Source organism: Sphaeramia orbicularis, chromosome 18 (genome assembly GCF_902148855.1).
Source record: "Sphaeramia orbicularis chromosome 18, fSphaOr1.1, whole genome shotgun sequence".
NCBI lineage: Eukaryota > Metazoa > Chordata > Actinopteri > Kurtiformes > Apogonidae > Sphaeramia > Sphaeramia orbicularis.
Genome location: NC_043974.1, coordinates 24518117 through 24541345, shown reverse-complemented (window position 1 = coordinate 24541345; position 23229 = coordinate 24518117). Strand labels below are relative to the sequence as shown.

The 23229-nt window shown below is 36.5% G+C and overlaps 1 protein-coding gene and 1 non-coding gene across 2 annotated transcripts; both read right to left on the bottom strand.

Annotated features, from left to right (window-relative positions):
• Positions 1–81: 81 nt before the first annotated feature.
• On the bottom strand, positions 82–13946 carry naa40 (N-alpha-acetyltransferase 40, NatD catalytic subunit). The gene is made up of 8 exons (XM_030161800.1): positions 13580–13946; positions 10181–10276; positions 8209–8261; positions 7956–8051; positions 7343–7501; positions 7078–7161; positions 4986–5063; positions 82–3497 (listed from the first exon to the last, which is right to left on the bottom strand). The coding sequence occupies exons 1-8, from the start codon at positions 13583–13585 to the stop codon at positions 3350–3352; spliced, it is 720 nt and encodes a 239-aa protein (XP_030017660.1). The 5' UTR covers positions 13586–13946; the 3' UTR covers positions 82–3349.
• Positions 13947–18230: 4284 nt separating this feature from the next.
• Positions 18231–18312, bottom strand: trnal-aag (transfer RNA leucine (anticodon AAG)). Its single transcript has one exon. It is a non-coding gene; the product is annotated as a tRNA-Leu (tRNA).
• Positions 18313–23229: the final 4917 nt, after the last annotated feature.

Here is a 23229-nt window from a genome sequence, read left to right as displayed (position 1 = left end):
TTAAATTAAATGAGCTTTTTAATGACAGTGCCAGGTTTTTTCTGGTATTCCCCTTAAAAGAAAAACAAAGAAAATCTGTCGAAAAGTCAAACAACTTTCTTTTATTTGTAACATACAAATAAAACACTGACAAGGCAGAATGACTTAGTTTTCCCTTTCATTGTCGTTTATGGACAGGACTGTTAACACCCACTCTCAAACATGGAGTTTTTTTTTAAACATGTTTAAAAAAAGTGTTTTGTTTGTTTTTTTTACCTGTAAAAGGCCAAGAAATGAAAATGAAGATGGATTCACAACAGCTTATATATACACATAGAGAAAAGACCTAGAGCTGTGATTTAGTGAGGGTGTGTAAGCACTCACCGACTTAAAATAAACTTGTAGGTTTAGGCTCACTCGATACTTTCACATCCAATGAGCCTGTTTAAAGACAGCCCACCTGTCTTGACTGAATTCAGCCACTGAGATCTGATCTAGGGTCAGTTCACACTTTTGTTTTACCTTCATGTACTTTCACATGTTCAAGGCGGAGCCGTTCAGGAGCCTTATGGGAGTTTTCTTTTCCTTTATTGTGTTAAAACTCTTATGTGAGGCTTTCTTGAAAGTCTGAATTGAAACTGACTCTAGGTCGAACTCTGTGGCGATACAACCCAGCCAACATCTAACTGACAACATGGCTGTTAAGTACAACAGATGAGGTTTGATAACGTTTGATTAACCTGAGAGAGAGACTGTCAGTCAGTTGACTCACTACCACTATGTACAACATCCTCTTTGTATTGTAACCAGTGAAGTACAAAAACAGATTACTGTACTCATCAGAAATAAAACACGCCATATTTTGTTTGTTTTGCTCATGATCATACTTTAAAAAGCAGGAAACACTATGGTGTTGTGTTCAGGTGCTGAATAGTTGGGCCCTTTTTTTTTCCTTTTCTTAAAGTCATCTGAAAATAACTCCACTGCAGGCTCTGGATTTGATCATGTAAAAAGGTTATTTTGGAACGAATAACATCTTTGTTTCAGTGTAGGAAATCACATCCTCTACTCAGGTGGTCCTCGTAAACTTCACATTTCAATCTGTGTAACATACTTGAACCATTCATGGTCTAAATTAAATCTAGAGTGAAGTCTTAAGAGTGTTACCTTTTAAAAAAACACTGCAAAAGTACCAAACTGAGCTTCTCTCAGAAACATTACACATGAGGGATATTTATATCCACAGCAGCGCAAAAAAAGAGGTCTTTTCAGTTCTCCGGCCCACACAGAGTATGTGAACAATCCAACTACACGCTTGGAAATAAAGGGTTTTGTGGCATTTTCTAAAAAGAGTTTAAACCCATCTGATCATCACTCTATTCAAAGTTACCCTGAAGGTTTTGTAAACAGATACAGATTCTGACAAGTGGTTACAGCAGCCTTTCTATTAGTAACATGACGTCCAAAACCCACAACAGGCAGGTTATGGTGATTTTAAAGCATCTTAGCAAACACATGTCAAACACAGTCAAATGTTACAGCATTGGCTTCGAGATGCTTTAAAAGAAAACCAAACCTCAACACAAACTTCACATTTCACCCCTCCTCTCCTCAATACAAAATGATTTGTGTGAAATATTTAAGTCATTCCGCCTCTTGAGGATTTTAGAAGAGGTTTCAAGCAGCGCAGCTTTCATAATGAGCACTGCTGTTGTGTAATTTTGTTTTTGTTTTTTTTCCTTTTTTAAAAATTTCATCATGCAAACTGATGACACTAGGCTGGAAAACAAGTGATGACTGATAAGAAGAGACATTACATCTAATAAAAACACCTTCAGTACTTTAGAATCACTTCCATCCATCCATCCATCCATCCATCCAATCATCTTCCTTCTTCTAAGTTTATAGCGTTCATGACCATCGGACAACATTAATGACAGCTACTGTTTGTAATGAAGTGGTGACTTCTACCAACCATGTTAAATCAATATGATTTGCTCATGCTGACAAAGCACGTAGGAGAAGGAATGGAGGATGGGTTTAGTCGTTTTAAAATACAGTTAAAGTAGCATCAACATCAACTCGTTTATCAACAGTACCTCTTGGAAATGAAGAGAACAAAGAGGCAAGCAGGATTAATGCAATTTTACAAAGGTGACTAAAGATGGCAGCAACACAAGACGGGTCTGCTGCCATCGCTCAGTGCCTTTAGGGCATGGAGTGAGGCACGACGGAAGTGGAAAAAGAGCAAGGGAGATGCGGTTTTACATGAAGCATGAGACAAATATCAGTAGGCAAATCAAATATCTGTTTCTGCAAAAAGTTTCATGATGTCTAAGCTCTGATAAGGAAACAAGGATATTATCTGACTTGGATGATGTTTTAGAGACAGGAGGTTAGAAATCTATGTGCAATAAAGAAAGAAGGCAAGTTTGTCTCATAAGTTAAGGGAAAAGGACTAAAGAAGAGGTTTGGATTTTACCTGAACAGAAGAGGTGGGGAGTGTGTATAGTGTACTGCAATCATTGACAGTAGTATCACGGGCCGTTGTGGTTCCAAACAGTGCAGCTGCTGCAGTGCTTTTGTTACAAAAATAGCTTTTAGAACCCACGTGCATTGTATCAGGTAATGTAGTCCAGTATTCTACAGTGCAGCAGGGCTTCTCTCACTGTTTTCTTGAATACATTCAACCTAATGTTGGGACCCTGCTTCAGCAAAACAAGGTCATGGTCTCAGTGAGGCTGTGGAGAAGTCAAGGGAAGCATTACAGAGACATGGATTCATCCATTTAATATTCAAGGTAAGTTGAATAATTGAGGATTTTCTTGCCTTCATTCAAAAGACTTTACTTCTTCAGATGTTACTTCTTGAAAAGAGAAGGTTTCTACAACACGACCCTTGGTATTTCGGCCCCTGGTTGTATTTTTGGGCTCTGCTTAATGATTCAATACAGTATAACACAGCGGGAAATGATTAAAGGATGGGATGAGGTTTGTTGCAGTGGTAAAGAATGTCAGCAGTGCCTTAGTTTTTTCTTGACTGGAAATTACTAATAGTCATTAACTTGGATAAGAGATAAGACACTAAACGAAGTAATAGGAAAAACAGAAGCTATGTGTGAAAGCTCACACTGCACACTGCTTTTGTAGGAGTATTTAAAAAAAAAAAAAAAAGAAGAAAAAAACAAAAACACAAATCTGATAATGCGACATCAATATCTGTAGCCAGGTACGACGCATTCCACCATCGTTTCACATCTGCTCAAACTCAAAATGCTTGCAAAATAGCAGGCAGCTCAAGCTTTCACACACAGCCATGAAAGTTGCTGGCTTTTAACCAATCAGTGAAGAGAGAAGGAGGCCAGGGCCAATCAATGGCAGCAGCCCCCGCAGTGACCGCCCCCGTGGGTGTGACCTGCAGAAGCCTCGCCGTGTTTGGTCCGCCGGCTGAGGATTTCATAAGAGCAGTCGTCGCCGCAGCAACCGGACATACTTGGTGAAGTCTCGTCGATCTCAAACCTGGAGGCGAAGAGAGAGTAGATGCAGTCTGTCAGGAACCCTGAAGTGTCTGTGTTGTCCTTTTGATTTTAACACAAAAAAGTGGTGCCAGGCACAACAAACCCCACCCCTCGGACGCATTGTAGCTTATTTTAGCATCGATCCAGCTGATGTCATCATGTCTATGCATGTGCTGATGTCAGCGTAGACACAGACAAATTTCGGGCATTATAAGTAAATTGGGGGAAAAAAAAATATTTAAAAAATTCATTCATGCATTTTCTGAACCCGCTTTATCCTCACTAGGGTGAAGGAGGTCACTGGAGCCTAACATTTTAAAAATAGGACCAATGGCCCTGTAGCTTACCAGCCAAATTAAAAGCTTTGGGAAATGTATCCAGATGCCATTTATTATCACCCAGTTCTGTGTATTTATTACATTACAGAAATAACCCATGTTTTGGTCATATTCCAATCAGATCTGTAGAAAATTCAAATTCCAACTTGATATCATTGATACTTACTGATTTATTGGATCAATCCACTTCTTATCTCTTATAATGAGAAAATTTGTCAAAGTTGCACCAAATCCAGAATCAGATCCGGATCGAAATAACTTCAATACCTTGTGTTGACATCATCATAAAGAAGCTGTCTACCAAGTTTGAAGTCAATCAGAACTAGAGTTTCGGAGAAGAAGACGATTGAAATGTTTTCCCCATAAGAGCCCATGTAAAATTTTCCGTAAGTTCCCGGATCCAGAAGAAGATCCTGATCAGCATGTGGCCATTGTGTTTTGGTCATCTCTCCATCAGAGCTGGACTGTAGAAATTTACACTGGATATCATTTATATTTACTGAGTTATTGCATTGATCCACTTCCTATCGCTTATAATGGGGAAATTTTTCAAAGTCGCACCAAATCCAGAATCAGATCCAGATCCAAATAATTTCACTAAATTTTGTTGACATCATCATAAAAAAGCTGTATACCAAGTTTGAAGTCAATCAGAATTGTAGTTTCAGAGAAGAAGACAATTGAAATTTTTGTAATGGACGCCGGACGCCACCGCCAGATGCCGCATGACGACAATAGCTTTTGGCCTGTCGGCTGGTAAGCTAAAAATTCATTTAAAAATTTGAACTTTGACCTACTTTTCCCAAAATGTAATCACATCTATTCTGGGTCACTGGCAGTCTATAAACCCAATTTGGTATGAATTCAACCAAGAGTTTTGCTGCTGAAGTGTCAACAACCAAAAACAATAACCCTTGCCTCCCCTTCGGGGGGTGGGGCACTAACTTTAACTTCATGCAGTGGATCAATAGTCTGCAATTATTTATATGTTTCTAAAGGATCAACATATATTTAGAACTGAACGTATCAAGACTTATATTTTTAACTCCACAGATAATTATATGTGTCCAATATTTATGTGCTTTATAAATGCTTTTGCTTCATCTCACCATATGTAAACAATAACCCTTTTGTGTGTCCATTATACTCACTGTAAAGCTTCTCTGAAGAACTGGTAAGCCCCATGGTTGTGTTTAAAAACTGTCAACATCACTTTCTTCATCTGTGTGCTGAATGAACAGAACAAGAAATTTGTTAGACACATTTTCCTTCTCATCTGTGTCATTTTATCTCCTATAAGTTTATCCCAAAAACACCAAAATATGACTGTGTGACGAGGACAATAAAAGATGTCTTAGGTTTGATAGTATGCTCTATTTTTCATTTTGTTGGGTTAACATGTATCATTTGAAGAAAAGTGCAAATGACATTGCAGGCCAGTCCAAAACACACTTTAACACATCTAATTTTGTTTATCACTTGTACAAGAATAAAGTCAAAGCGTGCACATTGTCTACAAGTTTCACAAAAGTACTGTTTTCTATACCTTTATTTATAAGTAAATAAAAGAAAAATATCAAATTAAGATGAATACATAAGTCATAATGTGACAAATAGGCCTTTCCACAAGGTAACTTCACATAAACTGTAAAAAAACAAACCTCAAACTAATACTTTATTCACTGATTTTACAGAAAACAAGCTCTATTGTCTTATCTGGATCTAAAATTACCTCCTACATATTAGGATAGAATACTGGTTATGTTAAGAGCCTTACACCAATGAATGATGGTCTGATCCTAATAAGTGTTGCTGATGTGTCTAAAGCTGGACTGAGCTGGTTCATCTGCGCTATCGAGTCCCAAATCAACTAAAAACACTTCAGTGAGTCACACTATTACACATGGATGAGTGGCTTCGTTCCCACATATACAGTCATCGGGCTATTATTAATAAAAGCAAGCCTCAAAAGTGTATTCATACACAGCTGAAAATAGTCCCGTGCATTGAAACGCACCATTCCCTAGTGTTTAAGATGTTGCTTAACCTTGTGATCCACTTTGTTTTAAGGTTCTTTATTCCTCAATCAAAACAGTAAGGAAAATGTTGTTTTTTTAGTTTATTTTGTTTCATGGTTTCTTAAGTTTAGAAGCTCAGTTACTTAAAAAAAAAAAAACACTTTTTAGAAACAGCATGGAGCACAATACAAGATGCTGAATGTATGTGAATCCTGCAAAAACAAGCTAAATGAGAATATATACCCACTGTTAATGGAAAAAAACCACTTTCCTCTGGGATACTCTCCATTTCCCTGTACTGTAAGCCACACAGAAGTCAAAAAGGCAAATACAAATAGAGCTTATCTCAGTATGAATGTTACAATTTAATGAGCTATTCTGTATGATCATGACTGTTTTTGTTTGTTCATGCCAATATAAGCCACCTGTGAATAAATATAAAAGATATACATGTACAATGATGTACAATATTGCATGACATGGATTTTTACATATGAGGCCAACATTTTATTCTAAATTTAGATTTATGAACCACAGGCACAGTTTCCTACACACATTTTTTTTTTACCTGAGCTAATGCTCAGATATAGGAGGAAGGTCAGCCATCTTGGGTTGAGAGCAACCATCACACAGTTTTTGGAAAATGAAGCTAGAACTACTATCATAATATGAGTAAAGATCTGCTGGTGCTGTCTAGTGTGATTTGGAGGACTGTTATGATAAACCAACCCAAAATGGACACATCATGCAACCTTTGAAGACCCAAAACTATTGCTTTATTACATTCTATTCTAATTTCATCTGGATTTTTCAGTGAAAATCTGGTATTTTCTTATATTGTATTCACTGATCGTGTAGATCTTCACAAAAACTCAGGGTCATTTCAAAGCTCATCGAATCAGAACAAAGAAAACAGAAGATAAAGTGACATTTTCAGCAAAATATGTCATTAACTGAACATAAAAACAAACATCTTCGACCACTGCCATGGGTTTTACTGGTGAATCAATGTTATAATATTTCCATATTACAGAAGATGACAGTGTTTCCATGTTCACTATGGAACATCTGAAATTGAATGTCCAAATGGGTCATATGTGAAGCTGCACAGAAACTGCATTTTACCTCAATTATTTATCTTTGGTCATACAAAGTGGTTGAAAAAGTTTTAAGCATTTTAGATGCTTTTGGTCATATTAAATGAATATTGCAGATGTGTTTTTACCTGTTAGCAATGAGCTGTAGTATCTGGATGAGGAACTTGCCAAGCCCTTTCCTTCGCACTCTACTCTCTAACTGGACCTCATAGCTAAAAAGAGACAGTCAAAGGTCAGAAAGACTGGAGAACAAAGCAGCTACTGTTTGACTTTGTGAAGCTCGCTTTGGCAGAGGTTTTGCCCCATCTGTCACAGCAGGGAGGGAAAGTAATGCCTGTTGTGTACACGGACGATAAAAAAAGTACATCAATGTATCTGAAGTAGGCCCCTTACCAATATAGTACCTCCTCCCCGCACTCCACGTCGAATCGGAAGTGAGAGAACGCCACGGGGGCGGAGTCACCGTCACGGGCCAGCAGGTACCACGCTCTCTCATCGTTCATCTCCTCCCTCTTTTCCCTTTCCTTCCATCCCCACTCGCTCTGCTCGTACCTACGGTGCACCGAGAGGGAAAATGGGTCGATTCTGGCGTGACCTGACATGCTTGCTTTACCCTCGCATGTTTCTCAGGCTGCCTCGGCAATGGCGCTCAAGAAGAAACTAAACTCATTTGGTTTCTTCCAGAGTGCACTTGTTCACTGAATTAAAATGACTAACATTCTGGCAAAGAGAAGAGATGAATTGTAGTCGCTGGATGCCTTTTATCTGCTCTCCTTTCCACAGGCTGCTCGCTGTGTACTGTCTAAAAACACACTGATCCACATCTTCCTCTGTTACTGTTTGATGTTTTTCCTTTCCTGCTGAACAGTGTACTGCCAGCTTGCCAGCACTTCTATTTTCAGCAGCGTTCTAGCGGTCATATCAGTGTGAATCAAACCAATCATCTCTGAAAAACAGGGGTCACACAGGTCAGCTGGAAGCAAGCAGAAGAGAAAAGACTTCTTACAGGGTCTGCATGTTGGCTCTGGTGAGTTCGAAGGCCCACTCCACAGACAGCGGGTTGAGGGAGGTCACTCTCTTACACTCTATCTGCAGGTTCAACCTGGACGAGACGACAGCGCAACAGGGTCAGAAACATCAAGAAGGTGCGTGTCTGCTGTTACACGATATGAAACTGAGAGCAGAGGAAGACAAAATGCCACCGGACAGATACTTAATTCATGAAGTACTGAATGCAGGACTTGAATACTGATGCGTACCCATTTCTGTCGTACTTTTTGAAGGCTGGGAAGGCAGACAGTGGGTCATCAAGCTGAGGAGGGGGAGCACAATGAGCTTAAAATACTTGGAAAACACAAAATAACAGTCTCCTCACCTGAAGTAGAACACCACTGACACACTCTAGATTTACTTATAGATGCATTAGTTTTAGGTCTTTTGTACCTAAAAAGAAAACGGGATCATAGCATTAAAATCACCACAACAAACCTCAGCAGAAACTAGGGTCAGCATTCTTTATAATCTGAGCCCAAAATTTTTTTTCATAATTTTTCTTATTTGAGTGTAGATGGCCCTCTGCAAGATTCAAGGCATTTTGCAGGCTCACTAGTGACAAAATTTTGCTTTTTTTCCATTTTGAAAAGTACTTCTAAATTGTTTTGCCATTTTATTGAACAAAAAATTAATTTGCTAGATGACTTATTAAATAAATCATGTCGAACAGTGTATTCTTTTTCAGAAAATGCACTGAAATCTTCTAGTAGGCATGTACAATATTAGAAAAATCTGCAAAGTGTGATAATATTGTCAGATAGTGTAATAAGCTCACAAGCTGAGGATTCATCTGATCAGTCAGTGTATTGTATAAGCAAAAGAACAAAATAAAAAAAAAAGAGGAAAAGGTTTTTCTTACTCATTGTTTACAAAGTGTGAATAATTGGTCAGCACTAAATTCCCGGCAAGATAATTTAACAGTCAATTAAGGACATATAGGAGGACTCTTTAGTAGAGAAAGCATAATTACTGAAGCCCGACATTTCTTTATCCTTCAATGAAACTCAAACAATGTAGCTCTTACAATAAAGAGAACAGTCATCAAAATCTGTTTTTCTGACTTAATCCCTCTGGCTCTGTAGCCATGAGGCCAGACACTGCTGTAAAGAGGGAAAAAGTACATTTCTGCACGTGTTTTTCCTCCAGTTATTTAACAATAAATCCCCCAAACATCCGCATTTACTTGAATAAGATATGCTTAATCACTGGTTAATTAGCACCCTGCTGAATGTTAATTACCTTATTTTAAACATGAAAAATAATTGAGGTTGGATCCTCATTTGTAAAGTATTAAGACTGTGGGGAGCCTAGTGTACCATGAATGAGTTAAATTATTTTATTAGAAAGAACTGAATGCTCTGCCTGTTCGTTAAAAATCACCAGTCAAAGTCATGATTCAGTCCTGTTGGCAAGAACCTCAGCAAAAATAACAACAACCAAAATAAAAGTCGCTTTGGGAGAATTCCTTCTGTGTTGGCACATAAACAGTAAAAAGGGGCGGGACAAGGGAGCCGCGTCCAAGTCTAAGTGCCCCACTTTGGGACCAAGTGACACAGAAAAATAATAAACCCAGGGTGGCCTGTGGAGAGATTGTTGATGAAGCTGCTCGAGCTCAGCCGAAAGAGAAAGGGTGGAGTTCTGTCCCCTGCAGGCTTCAATATGGTCTAGTTTTGATCCCGTCTCAGCCGTCCTGCTTTAACCCACCTCCACGCTGCAGGATCTGTCTGCTCTACTAGATAGTAGGAGTTATTAATGCTGATTAATTATGCATTAATTCACATATGGTATTATATTGTGGATTTTCCTGTCATGTGTATGATCCTTTCAGAGGGCCTTCCTAGCTTGTGGATCACGGATATGAGTGCAACTTAAGTGTCTATGTTTTCATTCACACCCACTGGAAATCGTACAACAGCATGTAAAAAGGGTCGTGTGGTGGAGGCTTTTATGTGAAGCCCCCAACAATAAGAGCACATTTATTTTTAACATCAATGCAACATCATTAACGGCTGTCAGAACGACAAAAGCTGCAACAGTCGGCGGCAAGACAAAACCGCAACCTTTGTTTCTCAAACAAGCCAATCTGAAAAACAGCGTAATGCACAACAGTATTCACACTCTTCCCAATCATGTTCTCATCTGCTCTAAACTCACTGATAAACCCTACAAGGAGATCACCTTATTGGCTGCGTCCACCTTTGCACAGACGGCATCCATCGCTGCCCGTTCCTCCAGACGCCGGGCTTTCTTCTCCTTCGCTCTGTTGGACTTCCTCTGCACACAGAATACAATAAAAGGCAGAAAATGTGTTCAGACATAGCAGACAAGATACAAGACAGATGATAATTTCTGTCCTATTTCTTCTTATTCTTTTGGGCCCCGCTGGCAGGAGATGAATCATATCTGCGTGATTAAAATACATATTTAACCTGATCTTTCTCATGTAGGTATCCGCTTCATTGTGCTCTGAATGTGTAATGTCTGGTGATAAAATGACAGAATTTTATGACCGAAAACTCATATATAAAACACAAAGCTTAAGCAGTATTACAGAAACCCAACTCTGACAGACTCCATGGACACAGACCCATGTCTTAGCCCGAGAAACTACGTGCATTTGACAAACACTGCAACTCTATGCATCTGTGTCTAAACCTGCAGCAGCATTTTATCACACGCAGTAATGCTGCAACAGACAAGACAGAGCAGACCTCAAGACCAACCACAAACAAAACAAGACAAACATATGGAGGTTTAGCGTGCAGAACAAAGAATAAGAGCTGGAATTGATTCACACAAAATAATCCTCATCTATCATGTCAACACCTTTTACATCCAGTTCATTGAGGCAGCAAAACTAACAAAACAGCAGCTACATTCTCACCGCTTCTCATCACTGACACTGCACATTATTCATGTGAGATTATAGTATTGGATAAATTCTCTGATGCTGATACTCTAATTTAGTCGGCTGTTGGCTCCATGTCCAGTGCTCATCTCAGCACTGGTGCAACCATTATTCACACAAATTACTCCAACTGCATCTCACTGCTTGATATAGATAGAATAGATGCTTTATCAGCTCCTGTAAGTGCAGCTAAATGAACCAACCTTGTGACACAACATATAACTGCATATACACTCAAAGATCCCTTCCACTGACGTCATATCAGTGAATAAACTTATACGAAGTCTGTAACTTTCTAGGGAAAAGAACAGAGGACTGATTTCATTCTGAAAACATATTTAAAGAGAGCTGCTCCATCTTTCTATCCAACACTGTTTCCTGGGGGATATCCTATGCAGCAAACCAACACAATTAGTGGCTCAACTGAAAATTAATTAGCATTGAGTTTGACAACATGATTTGAAACTAGAAATTTAAAGCACTGGAAATGTTCAGGTTTCAGGTAAAATTCCAGCGTTTCTGCAGGTTTTAATATATTAAGACTTTTTAATAACTTAATGAAGGCCATTTAAGACAGATTGTCTCATTTAAGACACAATGTCTCATTGTGTGATGATGTTTCTTATGTTTGAATACAGAACAATTTAGGGTTATGGCAGGTGTTACTGGTGTTTTTTTTTTTCTTTTTTTAATGGTATATTATATTTATGCTTGTGTGGATTTCTATCAAATGTCTTTATTCCTACATATTTCAATCAGTACCAACATCCAGTCATAATTGAGACATTTTATGGTCTGTGATTATTACAGTTACTGGACTCAAGACTTCTTAAATCTTCTGAATGTGTGTAGCTTCTGTGTTTTTAGCTTTGTAAATTACTTTTGATTTAGGGAGATTTGGCTCCAACATGTTACCTGCAGCCTCGTCTGTGTCCTACTATTATTCTACTGGGAGATTATTCACTCATGCCACCTTCACATTTCAACATTAATGTTATTTAATGTTTTCTTTATTCTAAACCAGTCCGAAATCTACCATCTTAAACTCAATTTATACTTGCTCATACACAAATTGTTTCTTTATCAGCAATAATCAGAGAAGCTGTAACTAGCTTGTTTTATAGCACTTTCAGAAATTTGACTTGCCTTGGAACAGAAACTTACTTGTTATCTATCTTGTTCTCAGACTTCATATGACTACGAACTACACAATTTGGGTGTTTTTCATATCCTCCAACACTGACCAACCCAAGAAAACTCTCATTCCTAAATGAACTGATGCTCGTACTTCAACTCCTGAGTGTTTTTACCTACAACTTAATTCTTATTAGAGGAATCTACAGTGCATCTCTACAAGTAAGATTGTCCATCTATTGGTCAGTCCTTGTTGTGTTTCACACCCAGTGTCTCAGAAACAGATTGTGAGAATGAGCCAAATTTGGCACAAACGTTCACTTGGACATCAGGATGAACTACAAAGCTTTTGGTGCCCAAGGCCAATGTGATAATTCTAATGAATGCAATATCTCTGGGACTTCCTCAAATCTGACCAAAAATATTCACGTGGACTCAGTGATGAACTGATAATATTTCATTCACTGGGTAGTCAGTTCATCAAAGGTCAAGGTTTCAAATATGATACACTAAAAGTCTGTCACTATCTGAGGGCTGTTATGATGCAAAGACAGTGAACAAATTACACTGAACCCTCATTTCTTATTTACCACAGGCAAGTTTATAGATGTAAAAAGGGCAATCCTTATGGTTGAGACCTGGAGTAACTTTTCTGCATGCTGTTAAATCATGGAAATCCCTATATTTTCAACTTGCTATTCATGTTCTCAGTAACATTGTTACATTCCAGATGTGGTGCATTTACGGACAAACAACAAGTTATCCAAATTCTTTCATTAGATTCAGGCCAGAAAAGAAGACGGAACAATTAGGGGAAAGAATGCAGTAAATAGCCATCTCAGCTCAAAGCATTAACTCTGTACCAAGCACAGAGAAGCTGCAGACTGAGCTGGGACTGTGGAAACACGTGGATTGGTTTATCTTGAGTGAAAGTGGGGATAAACTCAGTCTGCTTAGTAACTAGCTTTAAAGCACCAACAATAGTGCAAACTAACACAGGTATGCAGCATGTGTACAGGCCTAGTGGATGCTGACAAATACATTATCCACAATAAACAAGCATGACTTTATTATAACCTGGTAGGAAAGGCAGCACATTGTAACCAACAGTGCAAATGTTAACAATAGCGTTAATACAGTGGCTAGCAGAGCTCTCGCCATTAATGAAGCATTCCTAAGTGGCTAACACAGCTAGCAAGCTAACAATGTCACAACACACATCAGGAAGAGTTAACTGAGCACAGCGGCAAGGACATTGCAGTAATAATGATGAAAATGCCATAAAAGCAAAGGGTAGCCGACGTGGGGGCAAACAATGAAAAGCTGTCTCCGCTCTCTGGAGGCAGCTAAACGGCTAACGCTGCCAAATAAGCCCCGGTGCCAGCGACACCTTTAGCTCCATCTACCCACCACCTTCCTCTCCTCCCTCCTTCTTTCTCTTTCTTTCTTTTTCTCCTCTCACCATCACGCAGCCCAAAACATCCACCTTTCGTTGTAACACCACGGACACATTTAGCAAAACACACAGAACTCACCCCCATTTTGGCGGCTGTGTCTTACGGGTGACCCAGGAGAAACACACCTCTATTGTCCCTGTGCAAACCGCTGCTCAGTTATTAGTGACCGCACACACAGACAAATGGGCCAGATTAATGACAATGATAGAGAGGCTGCTAACGAGGCTAGCAGGCTACAGCACCGACCGATGGGTATGAAAGGAGAAGCGGGTAGTCGCCGATTTGATTAAAACCTCAATGGAATTTGAGTAGTTTTATTTGTCTTATAGCCGGATTGGCGCCAATAGTTGAGGCTGAATTTGATCACAGGTCCCTTCCTTGCCCTTTTCTTTCCTCTGCTCTCCGTCGCGTCCAACGGTGTTGCCTTCACGTGTTCCTGTCGAGCTCCGACTTCCGAGACTCTAGTCTACACCAAAGTCCGGGTCGAGACCCAGCCAGGGCCGCGCAGCTGTTCTTACCCGGTCGTCATTACACTGGTCTACAATTTGTTAGAAATGATTTGCTTCAGACATTAAATGTGCTAAATGTTACGTATTTTAATGAGATTAATTGGAAAATAAATGACAAAAGTGCCGGTTTGCTGATGTTTTCAAGGTATATGATTAAGTGTCATTACACATATACACTAGTCAACCTTTGCTAGGGATCAGGACTATAACTTTGCTATATTCGGGGGTGTAATTCTGGAAACTTGACAGTTTATTTTCCCAGTGGAGTACAGCCTATGGATGCGGATGGTGGCCACACACATTATTGACATCACACCGTATGTGTTTCAGAACATTCTGAGTGGTTTCAGTGAAAACAAAATTGGAAGAGTAATTGTTGTGAACTCTAATTTCTAGGGTTGTATCACCCTTTTGCCTGAAAATGCAATAAAATTTATGTTTTTTTACCTTTTGGTCCATTTTTCTTTACATGACTAGCCAAACTACACACATAATATATGAAGTCACCCAAAATATTATACAACATCAATTACTGTGCAAATATAAAACTGATCCCTAGCAAATGTTGACTAGTATATAATGGTTTATGTACATTTATACAGGGTGTCCCATAAGTCTCCATACATACAGGGTGGGGAAGCAAAATTTACAATGAACATTTAGTTGTTTTTTTCTCAGCAGGCACTACGTCAATTGTTTTGAAACCAAACATATATTGATGTCATAATCATACCTAACACTATTATCCATACTTTTTCAGAAACTTTTGCCCATATGAGTAATCAGGAAAGTACACGTCAAAGAATGTGTGATTTGCTGAATGCACTCGTCACACCAAAGGAGATTTCAAAAATAGTTGGAGTGTCCATAAAGACTGTTTATAATGTAAAGAAGAGAATGACTATTAGCAAAACTGTTACAAGAAAGTCTGGAAGTGGAGGAAGCGACAAAAAACGTACCAAAGCTTTTATTAAAGCTCTAAAATCCTACAGGATCCAACCAAATCCAGGAGAAAAATGGCAATTGAACTTGCGGTAGACAACAAGACCGTTAAAAATGCAGTAAAATATGATTTGAAGATTTAAATTCTCATGACTTTCGATAAACTAATTGGTCATACACTGTCTTTCATTCCCTGCCTCAAAATATTGTAAATTTTGCTTCCCCACCCTGTAGGAAAACTAAACGTTTCTTGACATAAACCATTTTTATTTATATAATATGCTCTGTATGACTGCCATTTTGTCGGGAACACATTTCAATGCATGTCTGCTGAAGAACTATAAAGAAGAAATATAAAGAAATACATGTTAGAACCATATATGTATGGAATGTATTATGTCTCCTATGTATGGAGACTTATGGGACACCCTGTATAATAGTTTTATAAATCTTCCACTAAATAGAACCTGTAAAGTGAATGTATTCTAATGTGCAGACAGTGTTTTGAAGTAGATCTTGTAGCTCTGAGACAAATATTCCTTTCGAGTCAAACCCATTCTCTCGTTAATTCTTGAGTTTCACATTTTGACCCAAGGCTGTATCTTGGAAAGTTCAGCCAACCATCATTTTTAACTTGATTTTTCTTTATCAGTAACTCTCGTGTGGTAAAATTTCATTACTTTTATTCTGGAAGCATTTTCCTTGTAGACCAGTGTTATCAGAGTAAAATATGTAAAGATAAAATAATATGTGGGTTTATTTTTCTAATTGAAGCAGAGGAAGAATATTCTATGGAGGACTTTATGGATGTTAAGAATTCAACCACGCGAATGTAGAAGAGAATGCTCAGGAGAAAAAGATGGAACAAGACATGTAGAAAAAAATGTAAAATCATATCAAGAAAGAAAGAAAATAGGTAAAAGAAGTAACAAGATATTATTAATAGGAGGGTCGCACCAGTAAAATAAGAACATAATCACCTATAAATGATGTCAACTTCAAACTTTTATCCATGACTTAGGATGAAAACAGTAACATTACTTTAATTATTAATCAATGATTCAGTGTAAATTTAGTTAAATCAAATCAATTAACTTAGAATGGAAATAAAATAAACCTTAGAGCCCAGTAAATGTCATTGAAGCCCATTGTACTGTTAGTTAAGGTCTTAAATTTGACCAAAACCATTTTGAAAATGTCTTTAAAAGTCACAAATTTGTCTTCCATCAAACTTGCAGATACCCTGATGATAATAATAAATGAAGTAATAATTGTTATAATATAGTAAAATTGACTGTTATAAGGCTGTTTTGTACCATTTTATAACAGTTTCCTATCACTTGGTCTAAAAGCATCAGGTTAGTAACAGGACTCCAGTATTTCAGCTGATTTAGTTCATTAACCTTTACCTGGAATCAGGCCTCAGGGGTTAAAGGGTTAACCCTTTCAGGCATAGTGGTCACTACGGTGGACAGCTGATCAAAAGTGTTTTCTTGTATATTTATGGATTTGTTGTTTTGGGCATCATCCCATACACTGCAATTCATACCATTACTGTAACTTTGCTCTTCCAGATAAACCTGATCTACAGTAACATGTTTGAGTGTAAAAAATTGATAATTGTTACTAGACTGAAATAAACAGTTTTGTTTTGTTTGTTTGTTTTTTAAAGCAAAAGTTGCTTTTTTTTTTTTTTGGCATATCATCAGCATGCAGGTGTGTTAAAATGTGAGAGAACATCAGGTTAGCAGCATTAAAAATGTTTTTATTTCATGGTTTTCACATAGTATATCTGTAAATACATGTTTCTTTGCTTCTAAAATTAATCCTTTCATGCATAGTGGTCACTACAGTGGACAGTTATTCTACAGTTGTTCTATTGTATATTCATGGATTTTGTTTTACTTGCATATCAACCAACACAGTGGACACTTATGCAACACCCCATACATGACAATTCATACCATTACTGTTCCTGTTCTTGCTAAACCTGATCTCCAGTAACATATTTGAGTCTAAATGAATTGCTAATTGTTATTAGACAGTAATTTAAATTTCTTTTAAAACAAAAAGTTGTTTTTTTTTTTTTTTTGCATATTATCTGATTGAGTAATAACTAGTATTATGGTATGTTAAATGTGAGGAAACAACAGATTCACAGCATTAAAAATGATTTTATTTCACAGTTTTCACACAGTATGTCAGTAAATACATGTTTCTTTGCTTCAAAAATTAAATGCATGGTGTCCAGCTGAGGGGACATTTCTGCAACTCCATGAAAAATAGTTTCATAAATAAATTTCAGTCACATTGTTTTTTTCATGCCTAAAGAGGAATAAAAACATTCAGGAAAAAAATCTTTATTTCAGTAATCATAATTCATGCATGAAAGGGTTAAACGCATGGTGTCCAGCTGAGTGAACATTTTTGTAACTCCATGAAAAATAGATTAATAAAAAATCAATCGCAATGATTTTTTTTCATGCTTAAAGAGGAATAAACTAGGAATACACTCCAGAAAAAAAATCTCGATTAAAGTTCTCATAATTCATGCATGAAAGGGTTAAAGTGACAGATGGAAAACAATGTAAAAGATGTAAAGACATGACAATGATGGGAAGGATGTACAAAAAACTTATGGAATAGATGCAACAAAAGTGAAATGATGTAAAAGATATAAAAAAAAATATGTAAAAGATAATAATGACATAATAAACAAATGAAAAATTATGTACAAGATGAGATATGGGGAAAGCAACATAAAAGACATAAACAAGACAGAAATTATGTACAAAATGCAACAACATGAAAAAGATTGAACATGTAAATATACATGTAAAGGTTTAAATTTGATGAAAACAGTGGGAAAAAACAACTAAAAATGAGACAGGATGAAAGAAATGCAAAGGGTGTGGGAAAAAAAGCAAAACAAACAAATAAAAAGGATGTAAAAAGATTAAAATGATGTAAAGATGTGAAAAATAAGATGTAAAAGATGATCTTAGATATAGTATCCGTACTTCTTTTTGAGTAGAGAATTTTTTTTAACCTTGTTCTTTTGCACTTTTGGTCTGTATACTGATTGTTTCTGTTTTTGTTGTGTGGTTTGTTATTCTAAAAAGTACTTTACTCTTCTTATTTCTTTACATGCCAGATGCACAGTGTGGAACAAAGCCTGTCTACAATGACTTGAGTAAGTAGTGATATGGTTGGTTTTACACCTGCTGGACTTATTTAGCTGTAAATGTAGTAACTAAATTATCAGAGGAAAAACTTCCTGGCAGCGGTGGGATTCGAACCCACGCCCCCGAAGAGACTGGAGCCTTAATCCAGCGCCTTAGACCGCTCGGCCACGCTACCTCGTTACCGTGGTCGGTTCACATATGATCGAACACTCATATTTCCGACAGTAAATGGAGGCACCACGGCTTTAGCGCGAATATGCTTTCCTTGTTTGGAAAGTGATGACAGACTCTCGTGCATGCATTTTGTAGTATATTAAGCAATTAATCAGTCATCCAGTCATCACCAGTCATTCAAATAAAAAATAGTCACATAATAAAACCACACACAATTAAACAATATATACTAGAATAAATCAAATTAAATCCAAACTTCAAAAAGCCTTCTAAATATGCAGAATTATTGATTTAAAAAGGCAACAAATGCATAATATATTCTAAATAATATATTCTTAAATAAACAAATCTTTACTTAATAAATATGAGCCACACTTGGTGGAACAATACAGGCCAAACATGGACAGTTTGAGGATCTATGTCTTTTGTCTCCACTAGGTGTCGCCCTTTTATCATTTGAAACAGTTCTTGCTGGACTCTGCAAGTCTTTGGTTAATGTTGTGAGTCATAATGTAGTTTCTGTTAACTATATTATGTCGTTAGTGCTGGTTTCTTTATTGAAGATTATTTTTGGCTTAATTCAAGATTTTTATTTTTTTTTTGCTTAATTCAAGATGGGTTTTTTTTAACCTAATTGAAGATTTTTTTATTTTTTTATTTTTTGGCTTAATTCAAGATCTTTTGCTAAATTTGAGATTTTTTTTTTTTTTTTTTTGGCTTAATTGAGGATTTTTTTTTTTTACTTAATTGAAGTTTTTCTGGCTTAATTCAAGATTTTTTTCCTTAATTCAAGCTAATTTTTTTTTTTTTGCTTAATTCAATTCAAGACTGTGGAATTTTTGCACTTGGCAAAAACATTCCAGGGGCCGAACTGGAACCTTTTGTGGGCCACATATGGCCCCCAGCCCGCATGTTTGACACCCCTGTGTTAGACCTTTAAATTAGATGAATTACATATTTTGGACATATATTTTTTCTTGCAATTCTGGCAATCTGTTGAAAAATTACACTGCACAGGCAACAAAAAGTTCCCATTTGCATTTAAATAAGCAAAAATTACAGCATTTAATATATTTCAGCTGCAACAAGTTATTTTTTTAATCATAACTGATGTAATGTGTAGCTTTTCTTTTCCTAAAAAAAAAAACATCAGTTTGGTAGAGAACATGAAAACTGGACTGTATTTCAATGGAAATAGGTGATGTGGTCTAATGAGTCCAGTTTGAAAAGGCTCCAGCATGAAGAGAGATAGATGAAGTGATTACCCATGATGCATAGTGCCTCCAGTACTGCCCTGTGGGGGCTGTGTTATGATCTGGGGTTGCCTCAGCCAGTTTCAGTATTGTTATGTGTCCAAAAAATATATGTAAAGCTAAATATAGTCCAATTAAATATTTGTGCATTTAAAACAAAATTAGAAAAAGTAAATATAATCCAAAAGACAACAATAAATACAATTAATACTGCTGATTTTCTGGTATTTTTGTCATATCCAACAGTTCATGTGAGGAAACAATGTGATGCTGTGATGTGATAGTAGTTATAGTGTGTGCTGGGACCCACCATAACCATTTTACACCACTGGGTAATCATGTTCACCCCTCAAAGTCAAACTCTAGGTACAAGATGTTGCATCAATGTGAGGTCAACGGGTGCAAATACTGTGCTTTTCCAAATATAGTGGGCCAGGCCATCATATATTTCAGTGATTAAAACATGTCTTATATTTTATTCCTGTCCTTTCAACAGAGGTCAAAAAGTTTCACCTCCATCTCAAATATATTCAAGTGTGAGATCACCACTAGATGGCGAGGTGGGACACAAAATGACTAAATTCATCCTGCAGCCTTTTGAAAACCTGGAATTAAGCTCCAGACAGGATAAAAGATGTGCAGCTATAGAAAATATAGGTTTTCCTTTAACTTTTACTGCCTTGGCTTCATTCTGTGACGCCAGACGTGTAATTGAGTGGTGAAGCATAAAACAAAGACAGACACTGAGGCATCCCTGCCTCCACTGTGCCCTGCAGCTGAAAAGACACAGCCACTCTTTTATAGGACATATACGGCTTATGAAATGCAATCACGAAAAGTAGAGAGAGCTACAGTCACAGTATATTATAGGACTATGTAAAGGAGTGATTCCCAAGGAGACAGAAGGATAAGGTCACTTTAATGCATACTGAAAACAGAAACACTCACTTAAAGCGACAGAATTACTGCATACTGTAAATGCACCGCAATTATAAGCAGGATTTCAATGTAATGTTGAAAGTAGAGAAGAAATGACTTCTTTTTTAAATTATATATTTAACATTTTATCATTGCTCAGTAGTGGAAAGGAAGTACATTTATTCCAATATATGCTTCTATTCCAGTGCATTTCAAGAGGAATATTGCACTTTTTTTTACTCATTATATAATATAATAGGCTTTTACAACACATTGATTGAAGCACTTCAGTTGAAATACTAAACCTTTTTAGTTGCTAATGTCTTACAGAAAGCAGTGTATGGCTGGGGTCACACTGATTACAGTTATTTTATCTATAAATGTAACTATATTTCAAATGACAGTACAGCTGAGGTGCTGAACCAGTAAACACTGGAATTTCTGCCTGAAGAAACAGATCATTTAAATCACTGGTCATTTGAGTTTGACTTTTAACCCATAAAGCCCCAAACAGCCACCTGCAACAAAAAACATCTACTGATCTAAAATGTTTAATAATTGTTGATCCACTAATCCTATCAATACATGTAAATAATTGGTGTAAAATGTATTTTGTCATCTTTTCATGGTCATCAGATATGACCCATTTGGATGTTCAGAGGCTCTGTAGTTACAGTGGAAACACTGTCATCTTCCATAACATTGATTCACCAGTAAAACCCATGGAGTTTGACTAATGACAGAAGTTGTAGATGCTTGTTAAGACATTGATATCCTTGCTGAAAAAGTCACTGTTTCTTCAGTTTTTTCTTTTGTAAAACAGTAACCTTTGAATTTACTCTAGGTTTTCATGAACATCTACATGATCATTAAATTAAATATACCTGATTGGCACTGAAAAATGTAAAATGCAGAGGATAATATTGTAATAAATGCTGATAAATCACTTCAGAAAGATTAAATAATGAGAAAAATTCATTTGGGAACTGACAAAAAAGTAGCCCTGGGTCTTTATGGGTTAAGCAGCACTTGGTTTGTCTGTTTGGAGTCATGAAAACAGATATATTTAACACTGTTGTTTTTGTTTTGCAAAGCTCATAAGCCGACTCATGGACATAATCGTACTTCATGTCATTTCATATAAACTCATTAATATATTGCTGAACTTGACAAAGGTTTGTCACAGTTATCCTGTTATTAATTAGCTATAGATGGACAACGGTTGTTCATGTAGTGATGCCTGAGGGTTTAGAGATCACAGTTTAGGCTTGCACCTCTCCCCTTACACACTAATATACATCCAAATTTCTTGACTCTTAATTATGTTCTGCACTGTAGAGGCCGAAATATCCAAATAGTTTGTATTTTTCTAACATTTCAATAACTGATGATCTTTGTTCCTACAGGAGTCAACCTGTCCGGGATGCTGCATTTGTATCAAATAATCAATTTCACATCACCCACGTCAAATCACAGTTATTTCCTTATGTAAAATTATTATTAGTCCTAATCTTTCCAACTTTTTCTTGAATGTGTTGGATGCCGGAAGATGTTAAATAAAGCTGACCAGATAATGAAACACATATCACTGCTTTATTTTTTCATTTGCATTTTTCCATACTGATAGAAGTCTTTGTTATTTGTGGTTGTACAAAACACTGCTGCTTCGATTTTAAGCAATACTAAGAATTTGGATCATATCACTCCTGTTCTTCTCTCATTACTTGGAAAACCTCTACATGCCAGATCTGATTTCAAGATACTGCTCATTAACTACAAGACACTACATGGACTCACACAGTTATATATGTATGTATGTATTATATGTTGTACAATTTGTTTGTGTTAGTTCATGGGTTCTGCCTTTTGCATGTGTGCATTCCTGCATGACTGTGATGTTTGATATTAAATGTAATGCTTGGATTTAATTGTTGAATATATTATCAGTGAACTTTAGTAGTGGGTGTGCAGTAAATCTTCATTATATATGTACTGATACTGGTAGATATGTGCAGCTGTTTTGTTTGTTTGTTTGTTTGTTTAATTTTTTGACATTTTCTATTTTAGCTCCTACCCCTATCATTTAAAATAAAATAAAATGAAATATAAAAAATAAATATATTTCTTTCAAGATAGTTAAATCTATCAATTTTTGAAGCCAGTTTATTTCCTGAGTAATCAATACTGTCTTTCATTGCTTGCAAGATTTATATAAATAAATCATTATACATAACTCATGTGTTAAAAACAACAACTTATTCATCATCAAAGTATCATTAAATAAATATTAGGAATAAAATCTGCCAGAAAGATGATTTTGTATACTTAGATGAGTTCTAATTTTTTATATTGCTGTGTTTTTTTCAGCTGAAATCAGTTAAAAATTTGTTCTCAACATGATTTAAATGTTTTAACATGTGTTAAAAAACTATCTTTAATCTAATTTAGTGAATAAACACTGCATTTATAGTCTTTGTATTAGTTGAACATAGCCTCAGTGTATACCTTCATACATTTGAACTCTTGTAATTTGATTTTTTTTTAGTTGTATTATAGTTGTATTTGTTATCTATTCACACATTTATTGAGGAATTCCCCCCCAAAATGTTATGTGGTGAAATGCTTGTTCTTTCCCAAATTTTATCATCTTTGCCAAATTTATAAGGTTTAACACTTTCATACTAATTTTCTTTTTTCACACATTTCAGCTTGTATACACCAGCAGGACAGCAAACCAAATCAGTTTC